This window comes from Pelophylax lessonae (assembly GCF_965119305.1).
Source record: "Pelophylax lessonae genome assembly, chromosome: 3".
Classification (NCBI taxonomy): domain Eukaryota; kingdom Metazoa; phylum Chordata; class Amphibia; order Anura; family Ranidae; genus Pelophylax; species Pelophylax lessonae.
In genome coordinates this window covers 531,948,543-531,970,748 of record NC_138770.1, presented here as the reverse complement: position 1 = coordinate 531,970,748, position 22,206 = coordinate 531,948,543, and the positions used below count along the sequence as shown (strand labels likewise).

General features: G+C 43.6%; 1 protein-coding gene across 1 annotated transcript in view; it reads left to right on the top strand.

Moving 5' to 3' along the window:
• Positions 1–21,467, top strand: part of LOC309551146 (dihydroxyacetone phosphate acyltransferase-like) — a 70,836-nt gene extending 49,369 nt beyond the window's left edge. Inside the window, exons 13-16 of the mRNA XM_082251620.1 lie at positions 2,325–2,424; positions 4,746–4,839; positions 10,886–10,947; positions 21,031–21,467. Of these exons, the coding sequence (XP_082107746.1) occupies positions 2,325–2,424; positions 4,746–4,839; positions 10,886–10,947; positions 21,031–21,074 (300 nt within the window). The 3' untranslated portion in view covers positions 21,075–21,467. The remainder of the gene's footprint in view (positions 1–2,324; positions 2,425–4,745; positions 4,840–10,885; positions 10,948–21,030) is intronic.
• The last annotated feature ends 739 nt before the right edge of the window (positions 21,468–22,206 follow it).

The window sequence follows — 22,206 nt, the reverse complement described above, 5'->3', positions numbered from 1 at the left end:
TCCCCCCGTGAACCTGTCACCGGGCGCGCTCCCTCTTACCTCCAATCAGCACAGCTGCAGCATCTCGTGCTCATCTCAGCAGCTGCGAGCAGCCTGGTGGGTGGGGCCGGATCACGCGAGTACACAGAGTATGCGAGAACACAGAGCAGGGGGCAGAGCCGGCTCACATCTAAAGCGCGGAAGGTGAGGTGAAGAAAGGGGGGGCTGCCGGGGGCGCAGGCTGAATGGAGGAGCGGTAATTCACTGCTACAGGGCCAATGTTTTTGCGCCCCACCTCGGCCTGCGCCCCTGGCGGGCGCTGTTCTGGCCAGCCCCACGGTATGCCCCTGGCTTTAGGCTGCCATTTTGCTGAAGCCCAGAGCCCCTGAGCAGAAGAAAATCATAAAGCGGAACTAATTTAACAATTTAAAAGTCATTACATTCCTGCAGTTTTAGAAATTCTTACTGTCCCATTTGCTTGTGCTCTCAACCAAACTGTCAAATGGCTGGTGTCATAACTGATCACATGTGCAGCACCATAGCAGTTGTAGATTAAGCAGAAGAAGTTTCATTGGCTGTAAAGGATAGAGGGATTTAATTCTACTTTATGACAGCAGATCGGCCTCTACAAATTCAGCAGTGCCTAAAAATGGAGAGCAAATGAGCATGTGCAGAGTGGGGTGAGACGGTGTATTACTGGATTTTAAACCGTATAGGCCTATTTATAATGTTTTACATAGCTATACCTGCAAAATGGGCCAGCCTGAAGTTATCTAGCAGGACTTAATTTTCTGACTAAAGTTCTAATTTAAGCTAGCCATATAATTTTCATCTGTAGCAATCTTTCTTTCTGGTCTCTTAGTGTTTCTGCTCTCTATCTACACTGTCACTGCTCTCCTCTTTTATAAGTGGGTTGGGTCATGGAAATTATTACTTTAGGCCAGTGATGGCGAACCTTTTTGAGCCCAAGTGCCCAAACTGCAACACAAAACCAACTAATTTATTTCAAAGTGCCAACTTCCATCGCCATGCGGCACATGGAGATCACACATCTCCATGCAGCAAATCACCATGCGGCACACGGAGATCACACCTCGCCATACAGCACATCGCCTTGTAGCACATCTGGTCCCCCCTCTGCAGCTCAGCACCCCCTCTGCTGTGGTAGGACAGTGGTGCCATAATTGCAATCATAACAGTGCAATTGACAGCTACAGTAATAAAAATGTTTTGTGAAGTTTCCCTGTAACCGAGACCTCTTAAAAATCCTGGGAGAAGTTTGTATTGTTACAGCCTGTCATGCGCTCTCTGTGCACACACACCTCTCCTTCTCTCACCATAGCACAGAACAGGGTCACGTGGCATGGCTCATCACTGGTAGCTTTTGCCTCATCTCTGGGCTCCCCCCCCCCCCCCCCCCCAAAAAAATGGAACAAAGCAGCTGCACTCAGGCAACCCCCAGGCAAACAAATGCCCACTTCTCCTCCCACACCAGTTAATTGGCTGTACATTCCCTGGGAGAGGGAGGTGATTGGCTGTCCTTCCTGCCGGTTCGTGAGGCGGCCCTGCAGCGTTTTCTCCAAAGAGTTGTGCGCTGAGTCAAAGTGCTTTGTGTAATCTGGAAGGGCAGGCAGTGCTGGGACAGTGTCGGGACACTGGACGCTTTGTCCTCCTTGTGAAGTGTGAGGAGCCTTTGTGTGCCTGGAGCTGCTCAGAAGACTATAGCTTGCGTGCCCACAAAGAGGGTTCTGGGTTCCAGCTGTGGCACGCGTGCCATGGGTTCGCCATCACTGCTTTATGCCTTTTGGGCAGACTGTATATCCAGAACCTTTGATTTGTCACACGGATACAGCCTAGCATTGAAGAGCTGTTTACTTTATACAGACTCCATACAGCTGTTGTAGGCTTGAAGGCCACCATCAATACTGTGCTTGAAGGCAATGCCTTCTATGAATTGGAACTGCTATTGTATGGTTATGGAGAGTTGGGCTAAAAGGAACCCATAGTGTTGGATGTACAGTTGGCCCAGAGGCATAAAAGAATGATTAGCATGGCTCTGCACAGTATCCTAAAGTGGAGAAGATTCATCAAATTTTTGTGATATTTGATGGAAGTGAGATGCACGCATCTTCTGTTATAAGAAGGCTTTATGAACATTTTGTAACTTTTTTTTTTTTATTTATTTATTTTTTTTTTTAAGACTGTTAAAGGAAACATTACATTATGTTTTAATGTAATGCATCCTAAGGCATGTTTCATCTTTTTATTTCAAAGAATGATAACTTGGCAAAAGACCAATATGTACATGATACACTTTTATGTTTGTACCCTTTGCTTTTTTCCAGCTAGCCTTCAGGCACCTATTGGAGGATGTGACTAAGAAACAGTCAGAACAGCAATACATATCTACTGTGAGGAGTTTTATCATGCAGTGTATCATAGCTGGTAAGCACAGAAGCTTTACATCGTATGTGTATATAAACTACAAGACTCACTCAGGCACTATAATAGGCAATTATGACCCACAATTTTCTCTAACCCTTAGCAACCAATTTGTATATTCATTTGCAGTTATTTCAGTTAAAGTGTAGGTAAATCATAACCATGATCTCCCTTTATTTTTCCCTTTAAGTTTGTTAAATGTATCATCAAAGGAGTTTTGTATCTTTTAACTGCCTGTGCTCTCTGCCTCTGTTGCACTGGTATCAGTTAGTATTGTTCTCCGTTCTCTCTCTCTCTCTCTCTCCCTGTTCACAGAACAGCTTCTCTTTGTTATGGAGATGAAGGGAGGAAGGTGTTCTGCAGCCCTAACACCTCTAGGCCTTGTTCACACCATGGTGCAGAGACATCAGTCTTTCTGCATGCGTTCTGCAAGGGCTCGAAAAAACAATAGTTCTCTATGTACCCTGTTCACTACAACATGCTGATTTTTTTCCACGCAGGAATCTGCAACATGTACACTGTGTTCTGCATGGAAAAAAAAAACTGACATGAGATCAATCTTGGTGTAAACAGGGCACATACCTGACACGCTTAAAAGCGAATGTCATCGTGCATAAAAAAACTCAATGAAACGTGCACGAAAACTGATGTAAACTCATGTCTCATGCAAGTGAAAAATCTGCCCAGTTTTCCCATCAGTTTTCATGCACGTATTTAGTGAACGAGTCCTTAGACAGAAAGCATTGAAAAATCACTAAGTGGGGGAGGGGGGGGGGAATGAAAAAAAACAAAAATTAGAGGCCGTCCTCACATCTAAGGACTAACCAGATGCAATTTTTGAATTTTTAGTTCTTACTTTTACATAATCTTTTTATGAGATGATTTGAGATTAACTATTAGAGCGGGTTTACTTTTCAGATCTTTTTTTCTCCCTTACTGAAAAAAGTCTGGCCATATATGGATTCGTTTTTTTTTTTTTTTATTCAACCGGCGGATGACAGTGTGCAGCTCAATGTAAAGGGGTGGACAGGCAGGTAAGTAACTTTAATGCCGAAGAGATATAGCTTGTGTCTTCTGCATTAAAAATCCTGCCTGTTTACCCATTTTTAACATAAGTAAGGACAGAGTGAATTCCTTATTTGCGGACCCACTTCCTGGCAGTGACTTAGAAAATCCTTAAGATATTGGATTAGTTAATAGTTAGACAACTAGAATTTTCAGGTGGTCCGCATCCAGTGGCGTAACTATGGGGGTAAGGACCGCACCCCGGTGACACTCACCAGAGAGGTGACATGATCAGGGCCAGCGCCAGCATAAGCTCTGTTGATGCCATCCCTGCCGGTGCTATGCAAACACGGCTACCCCAGCATCCCAGGCACATCTGGAGAAATGCCAGGGATGCCACCTGCTGGGACGCAATGCTGAGTGGAGGAGCCCTGTGGAGGGGAGGACCTTGGACAGGCTGGCTGGGACTCCGCTGAAGAAGATTGCTAGCTTGCTTGTTTTCGAGACCCGGGATGGAGGAAGGGGAGGGAGACTCAGACACCGGCTGTCTGCAGTAAAGACCATGCTGCCCCGAACTTTTCCTATGACTTGCAGAACTCCGCTCCTCACTGCAACTCTGCTGGCTCCCTGATCCCTGGGAACTCTGTGACACAGCTCAATGGGGCTCTTAAAGTGGGGGTCACCTGTGCTGAATCACCTGTGCTGCCCATCCCCACCTCAAGTTTGCTTGTTAACCTGTGCCTGCTGAAATGCCATCATCACCATCACCCCAATGCTTGGGGTTTCATGGTGGGTTCTGTCCTTTTAGGGTGTCGCCCTCCCTTTAAAACTAGTGCCCCCTCCTCACCTCCCTTACCCTTCCAGTGGCATCCATTCCTAGGAATGGTGATCATGTGTAAGCTCGGACATACAGCTGTCAGTGGCAGCAATGTGTTTAGCCAGAATCTGCTTGAAAAAATATTCGGGTGGGGGGGGGGGTTACACCATGTTTTACAACACCAGGGGAGCTTAATCCTAGTGAGGGCACTGAACATCTATATTCCTTTAGTATAGATTTCCTTGAATCCCTATCCATAGAGGAAATCAAATTATACCATTATAGAAAATTAAATATGGTTATGTTGTATGCCTTTTTAAACCAAAGATGTATATTGCTAAGAAGTACAGGGTGCATAACAACCTTCATCATTCAAACACTATTAATTCATAATAAATTAGGTTAGGCCACTAAGCACAATTCTGATGCAAATATGAGTGTTGTATTATAACTCGTAAAAAGAAAGATGCTCCAACTAATCATTTAATGGTACTGTTTACAGGAACCACTACCTGTTATGAAGCCTTATCTTCTGATATGCAAAAGAACGCACTTGCATCATTTGTACATCTGGGTCTTGTGAAAGTTAGTAAACTGTAAGTATAATAAATTAGTTCTCCTTTCTTTTACAGCATCTCTTGCATACTTGTGATCTTAGTTAACCACTTCTGGACGGGAAAGCTTTACGCCCTTAATGACCAGGCCATTTGTTGCTCTATGGCACTGCGTTACTTTAACTGACAACTGCGCGGTCGTGCGACGCTGTACCCTAATAAAATAGATTTTCTTTTTTCCCATAAATAGAGCTATATTTTGGTGGTATTTAATCAACTGTGCGATTTTTTTTTTTTTTTTTTTTATAATTTTTATTTTTTGGGCTATAAACTAAAAAAGAGCGACAATTCTGGGGAAAAAAAAAACAATATTTTTTACTGTTGTTGCTCCAACTCTATATAGGCCCTTTTTTCCTGATCATGCATTGAGGTGTACAAAGCATAAAGCATCTGCAAGCTAGATAGGTTTAAAGCTGATCTATGTGCATATACTAAAAAGATTCAGACAAGTAGCAACTGTGTTGAGGGGGAAATGGAGCAATTTGCTTTCCTGCAACCCATGGTGGAAGGAAAGAAAATCAAACTATCTATGGCTTTAGGATAATATTTACACACCCAGCTGAGAGATTGCTCTGCTTTTTAAGATTTGTTCTCTGAAGGAACTGGTGGAAGTTACAAGCCTATGTGAATAATCATTGTCATCCCAATAAATTCCACCAGAGACCAGGATGAAACTTCAACAAAAGTTAGATAGCCAGGCCCGCCCATTTTAAGACTTCTAAATTGTAATAAAGTGATTGTAAAGTCTGTGTTTTTTTTTTTTTTTAACATGTCATACTTACCTACTCTGTGCAGGTGGTTTTGCACCTCTTCTCTGGTCCCTCTTCTGTGACCCAGGCCCCTCCGTCCTATCGAGTACCCCCACAGCAAGCAGCTTGTTATGGGGGCACCCGAGCCAATCTGCAGCTCCTTGGGTCCATTCAGACATGAAGCTGCTGTTCGGCCTGCCCCCTCTCTCTCCTGATTGGCTAACTGACAGCCGCAGGAGCCAATGATGCAGCGGCTGTGTCTCAGACGATCAGCAGGGAGAGTACCTGGTGGCTGAGGGACTCGTAGACATCGCTCTAGAGAGATGGGGCTCAGGTAAGTATGAGGGGGGCTGCTACACACAGAAGAATTTTTAGCTTAATTTTTTCTTTACTTTCTGACTTTACAACTCCTTTAAACTTCATAGCTAGTTGGTGACCTTTTATAATCCAATACTAGGTATTGTGTTGCTCTTCTTGCATGCATGCAGCTAACTCTCTTGACCTTCAGGCCTTTTCTGGCACTTTTTGTTTACATGCAACAATCGGTATTTTTTGCTAGAAAATTTGTTAGATTTTTTTTTTTTGAGGATTTTATATATATAATAATATAACATTTTTTATTTATTTATATTTTTTTAACCACTTGCCGACTGCCTAACGCCGATCTACGTCGGCAGTCAGCCCCTCACAGGCAAAGTGACGTAGGGCTACGTCACTAGCTTGTGAGGGTCTAGGGAGCGAGCGCGCGCCCCCGGAGGCGCGCTCCCGCGTGGTCACGGACCCCCCCGCGCGTTTGGCCAGCGGACCCGATGTCCGCCGGTCACTCGGCGATCGGCGGGGGAGAGGGAGAATGTCAGGCAGCTTGTGTAAACAAGCTGCCTGTCATTCTCCTCGCTGTAAAGACACTGATAAAACGGATCTAGTATGTAGATCCGTTGATCAGTGTCCTTACAGCTCAACCCACAGCCAATCACAGTAGAAAGCACGCCCCTAGGGATACACACAGCCCCTCCCTTCCAAATAAAGTTAACCCCTTCACAACCAGTGTATTTTTACAGTAACAGTGCATATGTATAGCACTGATTACTGTAGAAATGTCACTGGTAACCCCAAAAGTGTCACAAATGTCAGTCAAGGGTCCGATCTGTCCGCCCCAATGTCGCAGTACCGCAAAAAAAATCGCAGATCGCCGCCATTACGCGTTAAAAAAAAAAACAACAAAAATGACAAAAATCTTTCCCTTTGTTAGTAAACGCGATAACTTTTGCGCAAACCAATCAAAATACGCTTTTTGCGATTTTTTTTTTTACCAAACATATGTAGCATAAAACAAATTGGCCGAAAATTTTCAAAAATTTTGATTTTTACTTTTTTTTTGGGGGGGAATTTCATATAAAAAAATGTGAAAAATATTGTTATTTTTGCAAAATTGACGCTCTTTTTTTGTTTATAGCGCGTGATCAAAAAATCGCACAGGTGATCAAATACCACCAAAAGAAAGCTCTGTTTGTGGGAAAAAAAGGACGTCAAATTCGTTTAGGTACAGCGTCGCACGACCGCGCAATTGTCCCTTAAAGTCACGCAGTGCCGAATCGCAAAATACCCCCTGGTCAGGAAGGGGGTAAAATCTTCCGGGGCTTAAGTGGTTAAAGCCGAGGCTCTACTCTAGAGAATGAAGTAGTGGGTTTTGTAATTGTTTTATGTCTTGCGGTATTTGCGTAGTGGTTTTTCAACTGCAATTTTTTAAAGAAAAACCCCAAAAAAGGTTTTTTGTATGTTAATGCAAAAAAACACTATACATAACCCAACTTTCTGGTAAAATATAAAGGATGATGTTACGCCGAGTAAATAGATACTAAAACATGTCACGCTTTAAAATTGTGCACACAAGTGCAACGGTGACAAATTTTGTAAATTTTACTATACATAACCTTAACAGGTTATCACTTTAATAAACAGGCAAAAAATTTTTGGGGGAGCATACCCATGTATTTCTAAAGCTGCTGCAGCTATGAACCAAAAGACATGTATATTAAAAAAGAATAGCGCGCAAATGCAAAAGAAATAACTACCAAATCTGAAGACAATCCATAAATAAAAATGGGGGTTTGGTCCCACCATATGGCCATATCGTGCTCAAGCCCACTACTGCGTCAAAGTACCCCATTATCAGTGGGTCCTACACTATCCATGAAAAAGAGATGAATCCAGCCTTTCTAACCCTTGGAGATAATACTCCTTGCTGGGAAAGATGTGCAAATGCACTACAGGGGACTCCTCCTATATCCACTTGATGGTGGACACTGATTGAGTACAGGTGTGTGTGGGGGGGTGGGGAGGGTTGCTCAACCTCGATAGTCTGGTCAGACCGAATACATAATAAACAGGCAAAAAATTTTTGGGGGAGCATACCCATGTATTTCTAAAGCTGCTGCAGCTATGAACCAAAGGACATGTATATTAAAAAAGAATAGCGCGCAAATGCAAAAGAAATAACTACCAAATCTGAAGACAATCCATAAATAAAAATGGGGGTTTGGTCCCACCATATGGCCATATCGTGCTCAAGCCCACTACTGCGTCAAAGTACCCCATTATCAGTGGGTCCTACACTATCCATGAAAAAGAGATGAATCCAGCCTTTCTAACCCTTGGAGATAATACTCCTTGCTGGGAAGGATGTGCAAATGCACTACAGGGGACTCCTCCTATATCCACTTGATGGTGGACACTGATTGAGTACAGGTGTGTGTGGGGGGGTGGGGAGGGTTGCTCAACCTCGATAGTCTGGTCAGACCAAATACATAATAAACAGGCAAAAACTTTTTGGGGGAGCATACCCATGTATTTCTAAAGCTGCTGCAGCTATGAACCAAAAGACATGTATATTAAAAAAGAATAGCGCGCAAATGCAAAAGAAATAACTACCAAATCTGAAGACAATCCATAAATAAAAATGGGGGTTTGGTCCCACCAAAGGTAATCACTTTAGATGTACAGAGGAGGTGCCAGAGTTACTGCCCTGATGTTCGCAGTGATACCTCCCGTGTGTGGGACGATCTCTGTTTGCGTGTGTGCAGGACTGACGCGTGTGTTTGCCTATGTGTGTGAGCACAGGAGGAGGGGGGCACATTAAAAAAAATGTTATTTTTTACTTAATTGTTTTTTTTTTTTTTTTTTTTACACTGTGGCTTTAATTTTTTTTTTTTTATCACTTGCTGTTACAAGGAATGTCTTGCCTTGCCGGATTTGTACAAACATTTTCTAGCTGGCCAGGGAGTTTTTGCGCACAGATGGTTCCTTGAAGATGATGGTGATTCCCCCACAGTGTTAGAGGCAGCGGTGCTGGGTTCATACGAGTGCCTTCGTCTCCTGGTGTATCGTGGTTCTGGGGCCAAATTTCCCTTAACGGGGACAATGTGAGCTACTATTAAGGCCTGGGATAATGCTCAGGAATTGCTGGCACCCCTGTCTGGCTCCCTATCGCCGGCCTCGCTGCTGTGGTTGAGTCCCCGTTTTCCTCATTTTCCCTCCATACCTTATTCTGTTAAATGGGCATCCAAAGGGGTTAGGACCTTGGGTGATATCATCAGGGGTGGCGAATTATCTCAATTTGTCGATCTGAAACCAAGATTTTTCTTGCCCCACCCGTATCTCTTCTTTTACCTTCGATTGAGACACGCATTCATCTCCCAGTTTGGCTCCACCAGGGTATAAAATTAAGCCCTCAGCCTTGGAGAATGTCATACTAGATGAAGCCTTGAAAAAACCATTGTCGGAATTATATAAGGAATTCTTCCCAGTTTCTCCCCTCTGGGTAACCAGGTGTAGAGAACAATGGGTGATGGAGGTTGCGGACTTGAGGGGGAGAGGATTGGGATTATGTATGGCGTTTCCCCTTTGCACATTTAGTATCTGCAAGGGATCAGTTAATCCAATTTAAATTCCTGCATAGGCTATACTATATTCCTGCAAGACTATCTAAAATTTATCCAGGGAGAGTCCTATATTTTGGCACTGCCTGGCAGCTCAGGAGTTCTGGATTGCTGTTGTGCACTGTGTCGTGGAGATCACCTCTGTGCTGGTGCCTATGACCGTGTCCACCTGTCTGCTTGGTCTAGTGGAGAACCTGGCACCAACTATGGCCCAGCGCACCTTACATTTTTTCTATGCTCGCAAGGCGCTGATCTTCTATTGGAAAAAAACAATGACACCCTCTATATCCTATTGGAAAGGACTTGTGAATAAGGTGATTCCATTCTATAAAGCCACATATTTGAGCAGGGGCTGCCCAAAGAAGTTTGATAAGGTATGGAGGATCTGGCTGGTGAGCCCTGCCTCTGTCATGTAAGGTAGTCTGAATAATGGATGCTTGAGTGAGAATTGGATTGAAGGTGATGTAGAAGGTGCCTGACTATGTGCTCAATTACATTATCATCCTAAGGGCTGCATATGTATGGGTTTGTTGTATGTACTATAGCTTTTATTATTCACGTCTCCTAAGGGGGACTTAAATCCTGGGATGGTGAAGTTGCCTGTAGGGTGGTGAACCTGGTTGGTTTTGATGTTTTTTGTTTTGTTTATTCCGCCCCGGTGGCATGTTTTTTCCCTTTTAAAAAGCAATAAAAAGAAATTGACAAAATCCCTTGTAACCGCAATAGGCATGTGGTAGTCTTTAAGACCCCAGATCCCTCCTCTGCCCTTAAAAGCATTTGATCACAGCAAGATCTGTGTGATTGAATGCTTTTGATTGTTTAAATGGGGCTGTTTACGTCCGAGTAACCAGGAAGTGATGTGACCTTATCGGGGTTGGCTCTCTTGTAAAAGAAATCCTAGCGGCTAACTAGTTGCTGGATTGTTTTTACAAGCAGTGGAAGGGAAAGTCCCTCCCCCTCCCACCGCCTTCCTCGGCATGATTGGGATCTGCCGTCCCACTGAGAGTCCCAATCGACCAGCCGGCGCTTCCAGGCACAGGGAGACTTATTGTTATATTACAGAGGGGATGAGATGATTTTTCATAAGTGGCTTAACAACCACTTTAACTATAGCATTGTAAGATAAATACAGTATGAAAATAACAATAGCTTGTTTGAGCCATGCTGTTTGCCCTCTATCTTCACTTCTTTTGCACGAGTGTCAGATATTTCATATATACTTTTCTGAGCTCATAAAAGCCAAAATAAAGTGTTTGGCATAACTGAACATATATAGACAGATTAGAGAAATTATATTTGTCATTGTAAAAATTAAACATTTTTTGCATTCTTATATGATTTCAGTGAAGGACAGTCAACTTTTACAGTGAATGAAGCTGCCATTGCAGATTTTGCAGGAAAACTTGGTAAGTTTATTAACATATGCAATGCTATTGTATGAACATACAAATTTTTTTTTTTTTTTACCTAGACATCTTTTGCTTGTCCATGTATAGGCAGTTTGGCAATTAGCAAGGATAGCATAGATATATCAAATTGTTGGTCAGTGGCACTTTACTGCTCCAATTTGCCAGTTGTTTTTTTTTTGTGTTTTTTTTAAGCGAATGAAGCTTTGTTTAATTAATAAAAATAAAGGAAAAAAAACTCCTGCTCTACCAAATACAACAAAAAACGATACAGTAGCAGCTAACACATATTGTGTTCCCACACTGCTTACATGAATAAAAACTTAGTACATGCTGCTGCGCTACCAGTGTGTCACAATTACATGCCAATTGATATTAGCCAACAGTCACATAAACGTGCCTATCAGTAGTGCCACATGACTGCTTAAATCAATTAAGACATTGATTACCACACAATAACATCAAATTAACATAAAATGGCACAGTGTTTGATAAGTGTCCGTAATAAATGTGTATAGTTCATAAACTTCTGTGATTTCTCTGAGTGCCACACATACGTATACAATGCATACATATGGTTTGTGCAATTTCCAATAGTAATTGCCCAGAAACCAGTGATGTTGTATGTCGGGACAATATCTTTTCTCTCGTGCCACCTCAGTGCTCACAATGCTGTCACCATAGAGATATGGTCCATGCATTTATTCTTATATTCTAATAATGCAGCATTTTGACAGCAGGGAGCGGCAGGCAGCCAAAAAGGTGGGCCTTGCAGTTTAGTCTGCCTGAAAGTAATTCTTTACTCATTTGCAATTAAAAAAAAAAAAAAAAAAAGTTTAAGAAGCAGCTTCTCTAGTGTTTGATATATACAAACCCGATTCCAAAAAAGTTGGGACACTGTACAAATTGTGAATAAAAACAGAATGCAATGATGTGGAAGTTTCAAATTTCAATATTTTATTCAGAATGCAACATAGATGACATATCAAATGTTTAAACTGAGAAAATGTATAATTTTAAGGAAAAATACGTTGATTTTAAATTTCATGGCATCAACACATCTCAAAAAAGTTGGGACAAGGCCATGTTTACCACTGTGTGGCATCCCCTCTTCTTTTTATAACAGTCTGCAAACGTCTGGGGACTGAGGAGACAAGTTGGTCAAGTTTAGGAATAGGAATTTTGTCCCATTCTTGTCTTGAGAACAACTTGGGTTGTCCTTGTTCTCTTTAGTCCGGATGACATGCATCCCAGTTTTCCACAAAGAACTTCAAATTTTGATTCGTCTGACCACAGAACTGTTTTCCACTTTGCCACAGTCCATTTTAAATGAGCCTTGGCCCAGAGAAAACGCCTGCGCTTCTGGATCATGTTTAGATATGGCTTCTTTTTTGACATAAAATGGGAAATATGCTGCGCATAAATAGATTGTAAGGGAATGTTCATTCCAGACATATAAAATGCAATATAAAATCAGTAAAAAATGAATAAGCTGCCAACACTTGACCCATGAATTAGAAAAAACAGATCATCATAAAACAATAAAACAGTATAGGTGTAGCGCTTAAAACACAATATAAAAATGAACAACACAGTCCATGAATCTTAAAAAAGTCCACACATATAAGTCATCTATGTTAAAATATTCTTCCAAAAAGATGAAATGTGTGCTCCCAAAGACACTCCAAATATCAATATCCCAGTGCAAAAAGTACCACCACCAAGGGATAAGATTGGCCTCTTACCACAACTAGTTGATCCCCATAACAAGGATCAAAAGCAGCGTATATGAAATCTAGATCCACTGACAGGTCCTGCACCAGCTCCCACACCGATCGTATCCACTCCTCTCAAGGTGTTTGGATATAAAAAGGAAGGGAGACAACTGCCATAGTGTAGTACTGTTTCAGATACTTTTATTCACACAAACTGCAAAGTGGCAACTCGCATTTATGTAGTATTCAAGAGCGTGTATCACGGAGTGTCCTCGAGGCTCGACATATCGAGTTTTAGACGGCAACGGCAAATGGCACGGTGGATTGTGTTCACCGACAGTGTTTTCTGGAAGTATTCCTGGGTCCATGTTGTGATTTCCATTACAGTAGCATTCCTCTATGTGATGCAGTGCTGTCTAAGGGCTCAAAGATCACGGGCATCCAGTATGGTTTTCCGGCCTTGACCCTTACGCACAGAGATTGTTCCAGATTCTCTGAATCTTTGGATGATATTATGTACTGTAGATGATGAGAACTCCAAACTCTTTCACATTTTTCTCTGAGAAACTCCTTTCTGATATTGCTCCACTATTTTTCGCCACAGCATTGGGGGAGTTGGTGATCCTCTGCCCATCTTGACTTCTGAGAGACACTGCCATTCCAAGAGGCTCTTTTTATACCCAATCATGTTGCCAATTGACCTTATAAGTTGCAAATTGGTCCTCCAGCTGTTCCTTATATGTACATTTAACTTTTTCGGCCTCTTATTGCTACCTGTCCCAACTTTTTTGGAATGTTTAGCTCTCATGAAATCCAAAATGAGCCAATATTTAGCATGACATTTCAAAATGTCTCACATTCAACATTTGATATGTTATCTCTATTATATTGTGAATAAAATATAAGATTATGAGATTTGTAAATAAGTCCATTCCTTTTTTACTCACAATTTGTACAGTGTCCCAACTTTTTTGGATTTGGGTTTGTGTGTGATATATACACTGTATATCCATATCTTGGAACGAAACTGATGGGATCCTCTGCTGTGGTACTAGGCCCTGTCCACCCACCCTATGTATTTTTCCTGTTGCATTATCCATAGTGAAAGATAAACTGAAAATCTGCCCCTATTAATTGATCTTGGAGCTGTGTAGACCTAGGAATTTAAGGGCAAAGATATTCCCACTAGAGTGGGCCAGAGATCTAAAAAACTGTTGGGTACTGGATTAACTCTCCACCATCTACCAAATACTGAAATATTAATGGACTTACCCTTCTAACCACTTTAGCTCTGGAAGGTTTTACCCCTTTAATAACCAGGCCTTTTTTTTTTTTTTTTTTTTTTTGCAGTTCGGCACTGTGGTACTTTAACTGGCGATTGCACGGTCATGCAATGCTGTGCGCAAACAAAAGTTATAGCATTTTTTTTTTTTTTTTTTATACAAAAAAGTTTTCTTTTGGTGGTATTTGATCACTGGGGTTTTTATTTTTTGCAATATAAGCGAAAAAAGACTCAAAATTTTAAAAAACATATTTTGTACTGTCTGCTCTAAAACCTATCCAATGAAAGAAAAAATCAACTTTCTTCGTACATTTTGGCCAAAATGTATTCTGCTACATGTCTTTGGTAAAAACTGGATTTTTGTCTTACCGTAAAATCCTTTTCTCTGAAGTTCATTGACAGACGCAGCTCCATATCTTCTTGACCATTGGGCTATGTTGCCCCCTACAGGAGTAGGACACTAGGCAGGAAAAAAAATTTCCACGCCTATGGGGCAGTCCCTGCAAGCATACACCCGCACACTCTGCTATAGCCCTCGGTTTTGTTGCAAGCAATGTTTAGAAAAAAAACCCCATCCCACTCATAATTAGAGGGGCAGGTGCTGCGTCTGTCAATGAATTTCAGAGGAAAGGATTTTACGGGAAGACAAAAATCCAGTTTTCTCTATCGTTCATTGACAGACGCAGCTCCATATCTTCTTGACCATTGAGACGTCCCAAAGCAGTATTTACATGAGGGGTGGGAAAAACAAAAAAAAATAATTTAATTTCCCAAAGGCTAAACGTAGCCAACCAGGAACAACTGGAGCTCACCTAAAACCATCATACACCCTAAAAGAGAATAGTTTCTCTTTTAAACAGCAGCCTGTAAAACCTTGCATCCAACGAATGCAAAGCAATTTCCTTGGGATGCTTCGGCTTGGGACAGAGTGAAGGCAGCACAATGTCTTCATTCAGATGACCACCTTAGGAAGAAACGACTGATTAGGTCAAAGTACCACTTTATCTCTGTGGACCACCAGATAAGGCGAACAGCAGGATAGCGCCGCCAATTCAGATACTCTGCGGACAGAAGTAATAACCACCAAAAAGGCAACCTTATGTGACAGAGTAAGCTGAGGAATCTTCCTAATGTTCTCAAAAGGAGGTTTTTGGAGAACAGATAATACCAAATTAAGATTCCCACGGATCGCCTCGGAGGAGCCATATGGCAAATTCCTTGAATAAAAGTGTGAATCAAAGCATGCATAGCTAAAGGACGTTGGAAAAATACCGTCAAAGCTGACACTTGGTCTTTGCTAGTGCCCTAAGCCAACCGCTGTTCAACCCCTTTTTTGATGAAAGCTCAAAATCCTAGCCACCGAAAACAGGCGAGGATGAACCTTCAGCGATTCACACCATGAGATGTAAGATTTACACGTACGATGATAGATCTTCCTGGAAGTAGACTTCCTGGCATTCAATAGTGTAGGAATCCCAGAATCAGAAAGACCCTTATCCTTCAATATCTGGCTTTCAACAGCCACGCCGTTAAAGCCAGCGACTGTAAAGCAGGATGGAAGATCAGCCCTTGAGACAGCAGATCTTCCCTGAAAGGAAGTCTCCAAGGAGCACCGGCGACCAGCCTTACCAGATCTGCGTACCAAGACCGGCGAGGCCAGTCTGGGGCCACCAGAATTACCGGAATCCCTTCCACCGCTATTCTGCGCAGAAGCCTCGGCAGGAGTTTCAGCGGAGGGAACTCATAGATCAGCCGGTACTGACCCCAAGAAGCCACCAGTGCATCTGTGGCGTCAACCAGAGGATCCCTCGACCTGGCTACAAACCCCTGAGCCTTCTTGTTGAGTCAAGAAGCAAACAAGTCAACATCGGGTGTCCCCCCCCACCGGACACACAGGGTGAAACACCTCCAGGTGCAGGGACCACTCCCCCTGATCCAACACCTGACGACTCAGGTAATCCACCTGCCAGTTTTCCATACCTGGTAAGTGCACTGCAGAAAGGGCTGGAACAAACTTTTCCGCCCATTTCAGGATCTCGGCTACCTCCCGGGCCACCAAGACACTCTTGGTGCCCCCTTGATGATTGATGTAGGCGACAGCCGTAGCATTGTCCGATTGAATCCGGACTGGACAACCTTGTAAAAGAGTTGTCCAGTGACTCAGGCAAAGCTTTATCGCTCTGAGTTTGAGATAATTTACCAGAAGTCTGGACTATTATACTGTCCAGGACCCCCGGATACAGAGCTTCCCCAGTACTCCTCCCCAGCTGGACAGGCTGGCGTCCGTGGTTAACACAGTCCAATACAGTGGAAGGAAGGACTTGGAAAAAATAAATATAATAAAAGTGCGCTGAATAAAATGGTGGTCTGCTGCACTAGAAAAATCCTGAATAACAGAATATGAATAGTGAAAAAATGGTAATGATAGTGCGCTATGCGTTCTTATGTGAATAAAAAAGATGAGTTCAAAAATTATGAATCCATACATTGACACAATAAAAAAAAACATGATACTTGCAAACACAATTAAATATAAAACATATAGATGCATATCTTCAGCTGAAATTGTGTAAGAAGAAACAATGAACCAATGTGCTAAAAAAAGGAAAAGAAAAAGTTCAGTCCTGTGTATAAAGAGATTTCACTGCCAGTGAAAAAAGTGATTCTATCAGGTAAATTGCTTCAGGTCTTCCCGGGTACACACGGACTAAAAAGTAAATTGATGGCCGCTTACCAGATGGCTGCGGATAATCAGCGTGAATAACCAGATATCCCGGTACACAGTTTTGAACCCCTTCCGCTCACTTCTCCAGAACAGTAGAGTAGGACCCACTATTAGACTCCATAAATGTCATGGGACATAGGGGGAAACAAAAGGGAGACGAATAGTGCATTAAATTCTTAAAAACATCTTTATTAAAAATATATTGCACTTACATCCAGATTGTCAACAGAAAGCAGTAAAACCACGATGATAGCAAGCACGGCCGCCTGCAGTGCAGACTGTGCAGAGTGGCACGCGCTTGCTACTCCTTCCAGGAAGACAGCAGATCTTGTACTGCCTCTCTTAGATCTCTTAACCGGTCTGGAGATAGGCGTAGATTGGACGAGTAGAACCTGTCCGACAGTCAAGACCGGAATTCGATCTTGTAACCCGATCAGGTCAGTTCGTGGACCCATTTGTCCTGAATCAAGGAGGTCCATGGTTCCAGAAAGAAGCGAAGATGTCCACCCTACCCCAGAAACGGGTGAGGGCGTCCCTTCATGCAGACGAGGATTTGTCCGCAGATCCAGATTGAGCTGTGGCTATCAGTGAAGCCGTATCCAGCGACACATCGCATATATCCAGAAGGGCTTGAACCATTTGGTCCGTCAGCTCTGCCAGGCCCAGTGAGAGCTGCTCCATTTCCAAGTCACCTTTTATCAACTTCGCCCATTCTGTGATGGTCTGTGACACCAGAGTGATCGCAAAGACCAGTTTTAGTATGGAGCCCGCTAACACATGCAAATGGTGGGACAGAGACTCAATCCGTCTATCCACTGGGTCTGTAAATACCGGGGACTCTTTCACCGGGACCACAGTAGACTTGTTTAGTCTGGAAACCGGGTGATCCACCTTAGGTGGCACGGTCCACCTAGTGGAAACCGCATCCGTGAAGGGGTAACTCCTTTTAAAATGCTTAGGCATCACTAACATTTGTTTGATGCGTCCCCCACTGTTCATTGACAGGGAAACACCTTGCCCGACTTCTGGGATTTGTGTGTGCCAAAAAACACTTGCATCCCTGACGCTGTAGACTCATCTGCAATTTTTAAGGTTTCCCGCACCTACACTATAAGTGCCTCCACCAGCGCACTTTCATCCTCGCCGTCAGAATACGAAGACACAGATCCACCAGGATGGTATGCGTCCGCGGTGGCCACATCTACCTCAGAATCTGAGGATACTACAGAGGGAGGTGAAGGCAAAGGGCACTTTAGGCTAGTGGCATTTTTTAAAACTAAATCCACTTTTGACACCAGGCTTTCCAAAACGGCTGTAAAAGCAGACACGGGCTGCGACCCGGAAGGTCCCGCAATCGCACTTTTTTTGTAGGCAAGATTTGGTCCTGGGTCTCCATTAGCACAGAGTATTAAAAAAAAAAAAAAAGTAGTGTCACTTTAACAAAATTTGCAAAAAAACATGATCTGCAGCGCTGTACCAGCAGTACCACAAGTCCCAGCCCTAACACAGCCTGCAGCAGAAACATACCAGAAACATACCACCAAAAGGATCTTGGAGGCTTCAAGAATGTTCTGTGCAGAGAATAGAAACGATCTGACACAGGAAATAGAAAAGTACCTGGGTCATGCCTAGAGCCCCTAGCTTCTCCCTTGCTGTCCAATGATTGTGGACTTCAAGAAAATGGCTGTCCCATGCATTCCCTTGGGGAACTACCAAAACATGGCTGCCCATGCATTCCGAAGAGAAAACGATTTACATTGATGCAGAGCAGAAAGCCTACAGCATGCTATATGCCGGCACCCACGGCGCGTCATGCGGTCTCCAGGACCCCCAGGGGGGGTCATCAGAAGGCATAGGGGGGGTCCCCAGGAGGAGACCCCACCAGGACAGACTCCCCCCCCCCCCCCCCCCGCAGAACCGCTGCAGCGGCTGCAATACATTCACCCCCCCCCCCCCCCCGAGGTAGGAACCAGCTTGTGGGGGAAGGGGACAGCTGAGGGGGGCCTGGTATCGGGTCAGAAGAACTGAGGGATACTCGAGGTCCTACTTTGCCAGGGAGGGGACCCATGTCCACCCCGAGACCGCCAGAGAATTGGGGGGGACACTTACCATACCACGGCATTAGGTGGAGGCCACTCCGAACAGACTACCTCGCCACCTAGGGGTGCTGATGGCCAAGGGGTACCCTGCGACTCCAGGTCGTGTGCGTCCCAATGAGGTGTTTCACTCATGGGCCCGCCCCTGTCCATCGGGGCCCTGTCGTGGCGAGGCCTAATGCTGGACTATAACCTGCTCGCGCTTGCTGGCCAGGCTGGGAGACCTTAAGGATCTAGAATATCCAGTCCGAAACCCAGCCGGCAGTTGCTTGTAGTTCTCTCAGGAACACTAACTAAAAAAATAATCTTTCAAAAAAAGGTTCCCAAAAACAAACAGCTAAGACCGAAGTCCCAGCAGGCAACTAGATCCTACTCCTAAACTAGGCAGAAACAAACTGCAGGCTATAGCAGAGTGTGCCTGCAGGGACTGCCCCATAGGTGTGGTAAATTTGTTTCCTGCCTAGTGTCTTACTCCTGTAGGGGGCAGCATAACCCAATGGTCAAGAAGATATGGAGCTGCGTCTGTCAATGAATGATAGAGAAATAAAAAATTCCAATAAGTGTATATTGATTGGTTTGCATGAAAGTTATAGCATCTACAAACTATGGCATGGATACTGGAATTTTTATACTAGTAACGGCTGCGATCAGTGATTTATAGGGGGACTGCGATAGTGCGGTGGACAATTAGACAGTAGCTGGCGCTGGGCAGGGGAACTGACTGTCACTGACCTCCAGTGACACTAATACAGTGATCAGTGATAACCATATACAATGTCGCTGTACTAATGAAACTGGCTGAGAAGGGGTTAACAGCTAGGGTGATCAAGGGGTTAAATCTGTGTCTAACTATGTTTAGTGTGTTTACTGTGTGGTGTTTTACTAAGCAATGTGCCACATGTCTGCTGTATGAAGAGACCCCTGTGTTGTTTACCAACACAGGGCTCTCTTCTGTCATTCGCTGAGCCGATAAGCGGGTCCTGGCCATAAATCATTGGCCGGGACTTGCTGATTGGCTTGTGCTGCAGTGAATGACCGCAAAACCGAAAGCCACAATGTATGAGCCGACTTGCTGCAGTGAATGTCGGCAAGCAGTTAAAAACGTAACCACTTCCCGCCCGCCCTATTACAGATTGACGGCGGGAATGTGGTTGTGTTATCCTGACCGGACGTCATATGACGGCGGCAGGATAACACAGCTCTGGGCGCCCCCCGGGGGCGCGCAGAGCGGCGATCGGTGATGCGAGGTGTCAGTCTGACACCCTGCATCTCCGATCTCGGTAAAGAGCCTCTGACGGAGGCTCTTTACCATGTGATCAGCCGTGTCCAATCACGGCTGGTCACATAGTAAATAGGAACAGCCGTTGATCTGACAGGCACGAGTAAAGGAGCGCCGATCGCCGGCTCCCCTGACGGGGGGGGGGGGGGTCGGCACTGGTAATCAGATCATTGATTACCAGTGCAGACCCTCGGGGGGGGGGGGATGCCACTAGATCCACCAGGGATGCCCACTATGACCCCAGGGATGCCCATTATGGCCACCAGGGATGGCAATCAGGGCTCAGGGAGCCCCCCATTGCCCTCCCCATCAGTGATGCCCACCAGTGTCCTCCCTATCAGTGCTGCCCACAAGTGCCCATCATTGCCATCCTTTAGTGTCGCCCACCAGTGCCCATTATTGCCCACCAGTGCCGCCTATCAGTGCCCATCAGTGCCGCCCATCAGTGCCCACCAGTGCCGCCTATCAGTGCCCATTAGTGCCCGTCAGTGCCACCTATCAGTGCCCGTCAGTGCCGCCTATCAGTGTCCATCAATGCCGCCTATCAGTGCCCACCAATGCTGCATATCTGTGCTACCTATCAGTGCCACCCCATCAGTGCCTCCTCATCAGTGCCTGTCAGTGCAGTCTCATCAGTGCAGGAAAAAACTTATTTATTTACAAAATTGAATAACATAAACAAAAAAACTTTTTTTTTTTCAAACTTTTCGGTCTTTTTTTATTTGTTTAGCAAAAAGTAAAAATCGCACAGGTGATCAAATACCACCAAAAGAAAGCTCTATTTGTGGGGGGAAAATGACATAAATTTGGTGTAGGTGCAGTGTTGCATGACCGCGCAATTGTCATTCAAATTGCAACAGCGCTAAAAGGGGAAAATTGGCCTGGGCAGGAAGGGAGGGAAGTGTCCTGTATTAAAGTGGTTAAACAATGTTTATAGCAATGCACAATTTTATCTTTTTTTTTTTTCTTTTCTTTTCTTTTCCTAGGATTGCAGGTGCCGGTAGAAAAGCCACCAGTGGCACGACTTTAACAGTTCAAAAATTCTTGTGTGCCAAAGTTTCTTATGCCAATTGACTAACCACTCCATTCTTTGCGTGGGCTCCCGCTTCCAGTATGAAAGAAGACACATCTGGATACCGAGTTGAAAGTAAAGAACCATAAAATAATGTAATATTGTAATTAAGATGGTGCATTTTTTTTTTTGTAAGCAGAAGAATTTGTTCCCATCTATGACAGGTCATTATTTAGGACCTCACAAAGCCAGTGAAACAAGCATCAAGATCAAATGTTCCTGCTGCGGTTTTGCACAATGATTTTCGTTATGAGCTTTTCACAGGCTATATAGCAAAATGAGGTGCTAAAAAGCTGATTGCACTAAAAAGGTCAGACTTTATTACAAGCGATCCCAAACACATAGTACCAGAAAAAATATTACTGGATGGCTTAGTTATATATCAGAATAACAGCCTTCACCCATCTGTTTTAAAAATTCTCCTACTGCCAGAAAGACCTTGCAGATATCATTCTACACAACTCTAAACTCAGGTCCTCATTCATATCACCCACTGAAGCATACAATCTTTCTTTCTTTTTTTTTTCTTTTTTTTTTTATGTTGGATATTGCCATTTCATGTAACCCGAATGCTCTTAAAATGTAATATTTATTTCAACTGCACTTCTGTTACGGTTTTTTTTCTTTTCAGTTTGTCTTTTATTGTAAGACCTTGGGAATAAAATACTACTTTACTGTACAGTCTGTTCTGAAAATATATGAACTGTAAAACACAAATAAAAGTGTGCTTTAAACTAGATCAGATCTCTTTTGGAGTGATTTTATTCTGAAAAACAACATAAAAGCCACAACTGGACTGACAATACATTTTGTGTATTTTGAAACTGTATCCTTTCAGGCATAATTGACATTTTGTTTTATGTTCTAGTGACTTTAGGTGTCACTAAACCCACATCATCATAAAAAGCTATCAATAAATGGTGTATTGCATGCTGTTCACACTTATTCAGTTACTATGGGTTTTGTTTTCTGTATTCTGCAAAAAGCCTGGTTGATCCTGCTGCTCTCCATCCCCACCTTCTGTTCATGTCCCCAATTCAGTTAGAGATTTTGCTGTGGTGGCAACTCTGCACATGCTCAGTTTTCAGTG